We start from the raw sequence: 12,295 nt of genomic DNA, 5'->3' as shown, positions 1-12,295 counted from the left end.
GGGGATGAGAGGGAGGTTGGATGTGGGATGAGGCTGGTGGTGGGGAGATTTTAAAACTGATGAATTCCATATTTAGGCCATCAGGCTGTCGGCTCCCAAGGCGGAATATGAGATGTTACTCCTCCAGTTTGCATGTGGCGTCATTGTGGCACTGGAGGTGGCCCAGGATGGACATGTCATCAAGGGAGTGGGAAGAGGAGTTAAAATGGTTGGCGACCGGAAGATGTTGTCGATTATCGTATACAGAGCGCAGATGCTCCACGAAATAGTCCCCAAGTCTGCGCTTGGTCTCACCAATGTAGAAGAGGCCACATTGGGAGCAACGGATACAATAGATCAGGTTGGAGGACATACAGGTGAACCCCTGTCTGATAATGAAAGTTTGCTTTGGGCCTGGGATGGAGGTGAGGGGGGAGGTGTAGGGGCAGTGTAGCACCTCCTGCGGTTGCAGGGAAAGGGAGTCACGGAGTGAGTGGCCCCTACAAAAGACAGATAGGGGTGGGAGGGAAATATATCTTTGGTCGTGGGGTCGGATTTTAGGTGGTGGAAGTGGCGGAGAGTGTTATGCTGGATGCGGAGGTTGATGGGGTGATATGTGAGGACAAGGGGGATTCTGTCTTTATTTTTGTTGGGGGAAGGGAGTTTGGGGGCAGAAGGGCGGGAAATGCAAGAGATGCAGTTGAGGGCATTTTTGATCACCGGAGGGGTGACGTTGTGGTCCTTGAATTAGGAGGACATCTGGTATGTCCGGGAGTGGATGCAGCGGAGGCAGAGGAATTGGGAGTAAGGGATTGCATTCTTGCAGGAGGGTGGATGAGAGGAGGTGTAGTCCAGGTAGATATGGGAGTTGATGGGTTTGAAATAGATGTCAGTGTTGAGGCAGTTACCAGAGATGGAGACGGAGAGGTCCAGGAAAGGGATGGAGGTATCCGAAATCCCAGATGTCCTCCTATTTCAAGGACGACAACGTCCCCACTAACCCCACCAAACCCAGCACCATTCCCTGCAACCGCAGGAGGTGCTACACCTGCCCCTACACCTCCCCCCTCACCTCCATCCAAGGCCCAAAACAAACTTTCCATATCAGACAGGGGTTCACTTGCACATCCGTCAACCTGGTCTACTGCATCTGCTGCTCCCGATGTGGCCTCCTCTACATCGGTGAGGGCAAGCATAGACTCAGAGACCATTTCGTAGAGCATCTACACTCTGTACGCGACAAACGACAACACCTTCCGGTCGCTAACCATTTTAACTCCCCCTCCCACTCCCTGGGTGACATGTCCATCCTGGGCCTCCTCCAGTGTCACAATGACTGGAGGAGCAACACCTTATGTTCTGCCTTGGAAGCTTATAGCCCGAAAGCCTAAACACAGAATACAATATTTTTAAAATCTCCTCATCCCAAGTTCAAACTCCCTCTCATCCCAGTCTCCTAGACCTGACACAACCAGTCCATCTTGTCCCCCACCTATCCATCCTACCCATCCCACTGACCAATCCCCACCACTCCCTACCTGCACTCACCCATCACCAATCCACCCACCTTCCCCCAGCCCCACATCTCCTCTCTCTATTTCCCAGCTCCCTTACCCCTCTCCAGTTCTGAAGAAGGGTCCCAGCCAAAATGTTGACTTTCCTACTCCTCTGATGCTGCCTGACCTGCTGTGTTCCTCCAGCTCCACATTTATTTACATAGCTGCTTTTTCTGCAGCATTGGAAGCCTAGTTGACAGACTTTGTGTGTGTACGATTCGAGCTTTGGCGGGACTAAGCAGTTGAATGGTCCGTGGACTGGTGACCACTTAACAACGAATAAGACCTTCTGCCTGCTAACTACAATGTGAACAGCTCCCAGATAGCTGAATAGCTTAGGGGGGTATGAACATTTTATCAGAAACTAATGAACGTTTGGTGGAGATGGAGTTGTTGTTGTTCTTCAGTAAAAAACCTGAAAATAGACAATTTTGTTTTCCCTCAGCAGTTGTTGTAATTTGTGGCTCTTAACCAGTAAGCCTGAGACTTTATAAGTGTGAACTAGCCACCCTGTACCTTCTACAAACAAGTGAATGTATCTGAACAAGGAGAATCGGGAAGAAGCACATCCTTACCAACTGAAAGGAGCATCTGAATGGATCCTGTACGCAAGGACTATTGAAATATCTTCCTCGTCCTTCCCTCTGCCATAACACTGAGGTATTATTTTCCTAATTGTGCGTGTGTGTATACAGAGGGAGTTTATAAGAGGGCCAGTTTTCACTAGTAAAATGATACATTGATTGTTCATAATTGTTAATCTGTAGCTAGAATCTATTAATTTGCAATAAATAGTAATACTTGTTAAGTGCAGAAACCTGGGTCTAAACGACAGGTAAATTGGATAATTCTGCATACTTTTAAATAATTTAACTTTTGTGATGGCTCCAAGAATAGTGGGGCTTGATTTCCAGTGCACTCCCCAGTGAGGTGTACCAAAGTGCTATGTGTGTACTTGTATACCTACAGCACAGAGACTGCAGAGCCTTAAATGGTGGTTCAGCACCACCAACTCCTTGAATAGCTTTGGGGACAGACAATAAATGCTGGCCTAGCCGGTGATAACCATTTCCCATGAATGAATCAATAATGTGAGTAAGTGAGAAAGAAGCACAGATAATGAAGGGAGGTATGAAATGGAAATAACAATTGTATAAACGAAATGAAGTCAATAAATGCGATCCATCAGACTTCTAGCATCTTGACTGCACAAACTGAAGACAGAGGGGACTTCAAAGTGAACTTCCTATTGGGGCAGTACTGATAAAGGCCAGGAAACAAGTTCAAACAGCAATAAAGTTTTTAAAAAGGCAGGAAAATTCTTTTCAAAACAGTCCAACCTCAAACACAAACTGAAGTTTTACGTAATATGGCAGAGTGCAACAGAAGACAGAAAGGTTTAGAAACAGGAATCTGCTGTCTACATACAAGTGAAACATAATTCACCATTCACTGCACATATGAAAAGAGTGATTCAGTCCTCTTACAAACTACTTCACTTCAGCAGTTGAATGTAAGAAGAAGCAATCCATAAGACAGACTGGATCTGTTAGGACTATATTCATTGGAGTTTAAAAGAATGAGGAGGGATCTCATAGAAAACATATAAAGTTCTAACTGGACTCGACAAGATAAACCTAGGAAGGATGGTTCTGATAACCAGGGAGTCCAGAATCAGGGGGTCACTGTGTAAGGATAAGGAGTAGGCCATGTAAGACTGAACAGAAAAGAAATTTCTTCACCCCAGAGTTGGGGGGTGGTGCTATGGAATTCTTTGCCACAGAAAACGATTGAAGCCAAAACATTTGAGTGTTTTCAAGAAGTAGACAGATATAGTTCAAGTGTTAAAGACAAATGTGGGTATGCGAAAGTGGGAATAGGGTACTGTATAGGGTGATCAGCAATAATCATAGTGAATGGCAAAGCAGTTTTAAAGGGCCGCAGGGCCTATTCTTGTTCCTACTGTATATGTTTCCACGTTATACCTGAGAGAGGTTTGCCAGCTCGGAGAGGAGGACCAATAACTTGGAACAATTTCTGAAAATAATGACAGAAGCCAATATGTTAATTGAAATCCTGAGTTATCATAGATATCAATGCTCCCCAGCAGAAACATGCAATTCCTGGCATTCACTGGTTGCTTAACTAATTAGCGTCATGCATACTTCACAGTCAAGAACATTTCAAAGCATCAGCGATTATTATGCAAATTTGTCCATGGATGACACAAGAATTGAGAAAACAAGAATAAAATTAATTCCAATTACCTTTAAAACTGATAAGATATCTACTTCAATTTTGTTATGATAGGCCCTACCCACAGTCAGCAAATTATCAATAAAGTCGAAGGCTCCGGTAACCATAACCCATTTAACAGATCTTCTCTGTGTTTACGTGGTAACAAGCTGATGCAGATGCAACATTCAGTGTCCAATTAAACGTGTAAATTAAAGTGTAAAGCAAGTGCGGTTTCTTCTCTGAAGTTGCATCTTGAGCTGCCATGATCAAGGCAGTAGCAGAGATGACTTGCCATTTTCATTCTTTACCTCTCCAACATTCCCTCTCAAACAAAATGATTCCCTTACAAACTGAGAATCATTTCTGATTTAAGGCAGTTCAGGTAATCAATTTCTTAAAGCTCTACTGTTTTCCTATGTCTTTCTGTCATCTTATATAAACTCCTTAAAGCTATTGCTCTGTTGCTATACAGCCCTTAAAATATTGGTTACTCTTGCCCTCGTTATTTTGGAGACCAAAAGAAATATAATCTTATGGCTGAACCTAAAATCAAGAGGATACTAATGTCTTCGTTCCAGATTTGCTGTATTGGACCACGGCCAGAAATGGAAACAACTGACTGATATTAGTGCAGCATTCTGATTGCATTCAGAGTTCCAGTCAACTGTTCAACAAAATATAACTAGTAACATGAAGTTTAAAAAAGGGATGCTAGTCCATCAGTGGAAGTTCAGAACGAACTTTAATTTTAGGAAATCAAACCTAATTTCTACTCACTGATATCATTCTAATTCTTACCTCCATTGGAGTGATATAGTCATTCATTCCTCTGTTGTACACATAGATCATAGCATCGTACAGACAATGTTCCCAGCACATATGGACCACCTACAACAAAGGCAGATGAAATTTCACATCAATTTTACTAAAATCCAAACTTATTTATCATGTTGCAGGATAAAAGAGAAAACATTCACAAAATCACAAATTAAAACAAAGATTTAAACTTATTTTGGATTCAATATCAATGCGTTCGGATTCCATTCACAAGTTCCCTTTGATCAAAAAGTTACAAACAATCTGTATATAAATAATGTGTCTCTGCTCCATCTGCCTTGGTTCCGCCAGCGAAGACTAATTCCTCCAATATTTTTATGCTTAGCTCTAATTAAACGAGACAAGACCAGCTAATACTGTGGTCATGCACATGAAAAACTTATAAATGGAAGATGACCTAGAGATGAGTCTTGAGGATTTCAAGTAATGAGTCTGTGACTATTTCCTTTGGCAGTTTGATCCATTTGGAATTGCCCTTTGCAAGTAAAATAGTTGATGCAATTTCTTGGAAACAAAGTGCTTATTTCAAAGCAAAACTGAAAATGCTGGAGAAACTCCGCAGGTCTGACAGTATCTATGGAGAGAAAACAGAGTTAATGCTTTTAAAGCGGAGAATAGCAGAACTGAAAGGGAAACTGCAACTGATGGTTGTTAATGCTGGTGACAAAGATGGAGGAGAAGCGAGTGGAACAAATGGTGAGGGTGCACAGAACAAATGATTCTGTTCATGCTCTCAAGTTATTAAATTCAACATTGATCCCTGAAGCAGTAAAGTGCCTAAGCAGAAAATGAGGTGCTTTTCCTCCAGCTTGCGTTGAGTTTCACTGGAGTATTGCAGCAGGCTTAGGATGGAAATGTAGGCATGGGAGAAAAATAGTTTAACGAAAAGGCAAGAAACTGGAAGGTCGTAGTCAGTCTTACCAAGCGTAGGTATTACGCAAAGTGATCACGCAGTCTATGTACGGTGTCACCACAGCAAAACAGTCTGCACTATGAGCAGTGAATAAAGGTAAAGTCACCTTGTACTATCAGACAACAGAGCTGCTCTCTCATGAGAGGCTGAGGGGCAGGGGAGGGGGGGGTGAGTTTGGTGGGGTGAAGAGAGGGAGAGAGATGATTGGTAGTTGCTAACATGAGAGTCACAACATTTCAAGCAAGGAAGAATCCTTCATGGTAACATGAGCAGTGAAAACAGTAAACTGGAAGAATAAGTAAATTACTGTTTAACTGCAAGTTGTATATGGGACAGTGAACGGTGAGAAGGGAAGAGGTAAAAGCACAAGTGTTATGCCTTCTGCAATTGCATGGCAAAGTACCATAAGGGTGGGATGGGGGTGATGGAGTGGACCAGAGTGATATGGAGGAAGTCATCTGTGCAAAATGCAGACAATGAGGTAGGGAAACAAGGATTTGGAGATGGCAGAGGGCAGAAATGGTGCAGGACAAACCCTTGAATGTAGAGATTTTCTGATTTTATAAACAGTGTTTATACTTTGTGTGGATGGCTGCTTCATGTCCCATCATTGCCAGAGATTATTTAATGAATTCCACTAATAGCACCATTCCTTTCCGGATTCTGTCCAACATGGACAGCCTTTTTCCTGTTTCCCTGCATGGTGAAGTGATTTCCTTTCCAATCTTTGATCAAGCAAGTGACACTGCTGCCTAACTCATACTGATTCAAACAAAATCTTACATCACATCTTTGGATTGCTTCCATCTTATTTATATTTCTCGATATACTTCAAGATTAGATCAACAAATGTTTGGTATGTGATAACTCTCATACTCTTGGTGCAATAACAACTGCTCAGAAACTGGATATTATCTGCTACATTTGCAATCTTCACTGAAAGTTGTTTTTAAGACAAAGTGCCAAGTACTATTATGTAGCCACCTATTGAAGAAACCAATTGCAGAACTTAAAGCTATTTCGTGAGTGGTAGGTTTTCCCATTTTTCTCAATATTTGGAAGATAATCTTAATCTACCCACCCAGTGGAAACTACTAGGTGGACTTTTAGAAATTAACCTGCTCATAATGCAACTATTCCTGATCATTTGCAATTATTAATCAAAATAATTCTGTGGGCTGCAGGCACACTGCCTAAAGCAAACAGGAGCCTTGGAATCTGTAATAGCTGGGGATCCATTCATTATTGCAAGTAAGCATGGAGTCCATCAATCCAACATAAAATTCAATTCACAATTGGTACGTGAACACGGTTTGGAATTTCCTCTTGACTTTGAGTGAAGGGTCTTAATTTCAAAATAATACCATTCCCAATGATGCAAATTTAGCTCAGAACTATAAACCTACATTAAAATTTGCTTTACATAATGCCCATCATACCCCAAAGTACTTAATTGTCAAAAGCTTAGTTTTGAGCTGTATCTATAGTTCAACAAAGGCAGGAGCTAATTCATGAACAGCCATGTCTAACAAATGGAAAATCAATTAACGATTAAATTATCTGTTTTGGGCAGTGCTCATACTATTTTGTAATACTAACCCTCTGCTTATCTTTGAGCCATGTCTTTGAATTTATTACAACAGCTGAGTAGGCCAAGGGCCCTGGGTTAAGATTTGATCTAAAAGAATGCTGCGCTCACTCCTTGATTTATTCAGTTCAATGTATAACAGGACATTATTTTTAACCTACGCAACATTCATGAAAATTCAAACAACAGGAGTCAGTGAAATAATGTAGAAATAGAACATGGTCAAACAAATTGAAAATCTAATGGCTAGCTCCAGTAATCTGAAATGATCATAACAAAACACAAAACTACATAAAATAAAAGCTTCAAGTAAAAGGACTCGTTATTTTTAATAGGATGTGCAGCAAGGAAACAGGCTATTTGGCACAACTAGTCCCTACTGGTGCTTGTGCTTGTGCTCCACTTGAGTTTCTTTCCTCATCTAAATCTATAGTTAAAACATTCTATTCCTTTCTCCCTCATATCCTTCTCCAAATACATTAGTAACTTCCTTTAACCAGTCCCTGTGGTAGAGAGTTCCACATCTGACCACTCTTTTGTTAAAGTAGTTCCCATTGAATTCCCCATTGGATTTCTTGCTATGTTAGCTTATGACATGGAGAGAGACAACCAAATCAAATCAGCCTTTCTATCCCTGTATTCTCAACACAGAAAAATTAAAATACTCAATGACCCTCAAAATTGCCCCAATGATTTCTAATCAGACTTTTTAAATAACCAATACCAGAAACCAAGTTTATCTCTTAAACAAAATAATTCACAATTTATTAATAGCAGAACTGCTTTAGCAAAGCAGAGATAAACAAGGTAATCAAATTAATGACTATGGTGTAAATCCTATCTTCTTTGATTCTATACCCCACTTTCACAGACACAGATAAACAGATACAGTTAAGGGATGAATCAACTGAAAAAATAATTGGAATGGAACTGGCCAGTTCACTTAAGCAGCCTCCATGGCCAATAATATCATGAGCACATGGGATTGTATTTTGCTTGGTTTCTGCAGGCACCAATCAATGCAAACAGCTTTCAACAGGTTCGCAGGAATATTCATTTAATTGTAATAACAGATACTACTCACCGAACTTTCAATAAATTGATAATGTGAGGACAACCAGGGAGTAATCAAAACCCCATCCTGTAACTTTGGCAGCCACAAACCAGTTAAAATTTTAGTTTTGCTTTGTTTTTCCCCACCCACAGTTTTCTTTTTGACTGATTGGTACCTATTAATTTCGAATATCTGCCATCTGTTTCAAGATAATGCCTCTCCAGAGCTATTGGATCCTTCCAAAAGAACCAACCTGTAGTTAACCTTCAGGCCTGGCCTCATAAACAAACAGCAATTTATTTGTTCCCTTTGCTAAAAAAAAGATGTTGCTCATAGGCCAAAGATTGCCTTAAGCCCTCAGTTCACTGCTCTAAACCAAAAAGAACTAACTTTTTTTGTCAATCCTTTCCTAAAATACATTCCTACACATGTCTTGCAAATCTTTTCTGCAGCTTTCACAGTGTCTCTATATTCTTTACGTAATAGTTTCCAGAACTGCATATAGTACTCCAAGTATGGTCTAACGAAGGTTCAATAATAAAGGTTTAGTATTATTTCCCTAGTTTTCAATTCTATCCTAATAGAACTAAAAGGCAAAAGGCAAATGGTTCACCACTTTTATGGCCTTTTAAACCTGTGAAGCAACTTTTAGTAATTGCGGTATTTGAACTCAAAGATCCATTTATTCCTCTACCTCATCTGGATTTTAATTTCCAAGTAATAAATGACATCCCTATTCATCCAACCAAAATGATATACTATTACACATTTGTGTGTTGAACTTAATTTGCCAATTATTTGTCTGCTTCCTAAGTTTATTACTGCTGTCCCATAATATGTCACAGTCTTCCTCAATGTTGATCAACGAAGCACTGCCTCTCTGCCAACCTACTAAAAAAAGGTGGCAGTCTCAAATTTCGAAAAAGTGGTTTTGATTTCAAAGACCAAACTGTTAATGTAAATTGCACACTGTAGTGGTCCCAGCATTGATTTTTGTGGAACACTACTTCCTATCTCTGCTTTATGCCTTGAAGCCAACTAACAACAGGTTTTTCCATTGTCCCTGACTCCACATTCTCTAACCTTATTCATTAGTCTATTATGGAACTCGTCAAAGGTCTTTTGAAGATCCAGACAATTTACATCTGCTGCATTACTGTTGTTTACACACTCTGTTGCCTCCTCAATAATGTCAATAAAGTTGGTCAAGCAAAAATTAGTCCCTTTAAATCCATGGCAAAGATACATTATATTTATTTCATTTCTAAATGTTTTTCCTTTCTCCACTCCTCCACCTTCTGCTGTTTTTCTCTTGATTTAAAGAACAGGCATTCTGCTATAAGTATGTAACTTTATCTCTACTACATTACTTTTTGATCATTTACTGAGAAGTTAAAACAAGATCGTGAAATGCTCTCTTACCTTTGGCGATGAGAGAATAACTTCAAGGAGGTAGTAAAGTTCAATATCTTAGTGAGAAAATTACAAGGAAAGTACTGTTGTTCATTATTTTAGACACATTTCTGAAAGCTTACTAAGAGCTGAAGGCCAGCAAAGAGATTCTAGATGGCATGAGGGGATGTCATTTCCCACAAGGAAGATCCAACATACAAGAGACAAAACATTCTCGATGATGAACAGCAGAAAAGACCCAAAAATTGAACTATATGTACTGCTCACCTGTTGTATGTCCAGGCTAGTGATGTCCATATGTACAATGCATGCTTCAATGTTTTCCATCATGTCCCTGTCCTGAAAGTGGATGAGCAGATCCTTCATTACCTGTGGGGTGATGCTTGGCAGCTTATCATTCAGAATATAAGGTTCCAGGCATTCAAGAAACACTCCCTTCGCCACTGAGATCTCACTCAATTTAGTGTAGATCTGGCCAAACAGAAGGTCTCTGCATCAAAAAAAAGAGACTAATTGTATTTTATATATATTTTTAATTTCTGTCATAAACATGACACAAAAGGAGTTTTTAAAGTAGTCTTATGGATGGAACTTGAAAGTCACACAATAGAATTTAATTCAAAAGACAAGGAAAAATTATGCAGTAGCTGTGTAATCATGGGTATCTTTCTCTCAAATGTTCCATTCACAGTCAGACCATAATATATCTATCATTCATCTAAAACATACTCATTTAAAACTGCAAAATAGTTAATACAACTGAGTTCAAGGAGCTGACCCACCTTTATTGGGTGAGACTGAACACAAACGGAAAGGGAAAAGGAGTTGATCTAAATTGCTTGGATATGCAAGTATAAAAGTCATAGAATTTACAGGAATTACTCATGGCTAATAATTTGTTGTTATGATCTCCATAAAGCCTGTTGACCACCAAAGAGAAAAACTGAACACTCACCAACTAAGTGAAAGATCCACACCACATGGCTTGATTTCGTTTTAAACAGAAATAAGCTTTTTCCATTTTTCGCTCATGGGACATGTATGGTGTTCAATAGCCAGTAATTACTGTTGGTCCCCAGTTGGCCTTGAGAAAGTGGTGGTGTGCTGACTTCTTGAACATTTGCAGTCCCTGCACTGTAGGTAGACTCATAATACCCATTGGTAGGTAGAACATTGTGAACATCCCCACTTCTGACCTTATGTTGAAGGAAAGGTGAAGCAGTTGAAGATGGTTGGGCCTAAGACATTACTCTGAGGAACTCCTGCAGAAACGCTCTGCAGCCGAAATGACTGACTTCCAACAACCACAACCATTTTCCAAGAACCAGGTATGACTCCAATCAGTGGAGAGTTTGCACCCTGAGTCCCATTGATTCCTTGAGCTCCTTGATGTCACACTGGGTCAAATGCAGCCTTGATGTCAAGGGCTGTCACTCTCACTTCTGCAATTTAGCTCTTTTGTCTATGTTTGAACCAAGGCAGTAATGAGGTCAGGAGCTGAGTGGCCCTGGCGGAACGCAAACTGGACGTCACTGAGCAGGTAGTTGTTAAACAGGTGCTACTTGATAGCGCTGTTGATGATACCTTCCTTCACTTTACTGATGAGGCAAAGTCACTATTATCTTATTAGACCATCAGGCTGCTCTCTCATTACAGAGAGACAACTGGTGGTGTTTTAACTTGAGTATCACCAGGCCTCAGGCAAGGAGAGAGGTTATGAAAGACAATCCTTCATGGTTACCATAGCTGGTGCAGATTTGAACCCATGCTGTTGGAATCACTCTGTATTGTAAACAATCATCCAGCCAACTGAGTTAACCATATATCGCATACTACTAACTTAGCATTATAGTTCGTCAAGACTTAAGAATATAGTTGCAGTATCCCTTTTACTTCCTAATTCCATTTGAGAGTTCCCTTATATTGTACAATACCTTTGAAGATTCAGTCACTCTTCTTTTTGGAATTAAATCGTGTATGCCACAGCTCTCCGGAATTCACTTTGATTTGTCCTCAGTGTTACAGCCATTCTCCAAGATGCAAGGTTTCAGGAGGATCATTCCAATGTTATCCTTCAAAACCTCACGACTGATGATTTCTTAACTGATGCTTGGGCCTCACTACATTTTTTGCTTAGGGGTTTCGCATCAGAAATCCTAACATGAATTACTTGTGATGGAGTTAACGGACTTACATCTAGACATATTGGTTCCCCCCACTTGCTTACTAAGGTATTTTTAGCTTCTTTGCTAATTCAACACTTGAATTCCTAAAAATCACACCTCTAAAACACATGAGTTACGAATTTGATTATTTGCATCATTGTATTCATGTAGCATCCTTAATAGAAAAAGTAACCACACTAAACAATAGAATCAATGTTTGTTAAATTAGCAGATAAAACATCTAATGTGCTTACAAGTTACTCTTTTAGCCATGAGCAACTTGTAATATTCTACCTTCCTTGGCTTGTTCACCATTTGATGTACTTCTCAAAGTTTGAGCAAATACCAAATAAAAGTAGGAGGAAAAAAAGAAGAAAGTTGTGAAGAGGAAGATGAAGAACACTAGAAACATTTAATGGACGTTTTTGGAAATTGAGAGAGGAGTAGCAATATGATCAATATCCAAATGGCTTATTTAAGCGATGTCAGTTCAGGGACAAACATTAGCCTTGGTGCCAAGAAGAACAGCCTTGCTCTTTGAAATAGTGCCAT

The 12,295-nt window shown here is 40.0% G+C and overlaps 1 protein-coding gene across 5 annotated transcripts in view; it reads right to left on the bottom strand.

The window, feature by feature from the left end:
* The window catches only part of vps8 (VPS8 subunit of CORVET complex), a 518,442-nt gene that overhangs the window by 397,790 nt on the left and 108,357 nt on the right, over positions 1–12,295 (bottom strand). For all 5 annotated transcript variants that reach the window (XM_048598730.1, XM_048598733.1, XM_048598732.1 and 2 more), the window contains 3 exons: positions 9,846–10,068; positions 4,572–4,661; positions 3,521–3,572 (listed from right to left, as the gene is read on the bottom strand). In XM_048598730.1, coding sequence (XP_048454687.1) covers positions 3,521–3,572; positions 4,572–4,661; positions 9,846–10,068 — 365 coding nt within the window. The remainder of the gene's footprint in view (positions 1–3,520; positions 3,573–4,571; positions 4,662–9,845; positions 10,069–12,295) is intronic.

The sequence above is a fragment of the Rhincodon typus genome, chromosome 7 (assembly GCF_021869965.1).
Source record: "Rhincodon typus isolate 14 chromosome 7, sRhiTyp1.1, whole genome shotgun sequence".
Lineage (NCBI taxonomy): Eukaryota > Metazoa > Chordata > Chondrichthyes > Orectolobiformes > Rhincodontidae > Rhincodon > Rhincodon typus.
This window is presented reverse-complemented; position numbering and strand designations above follow the sequence as displayed.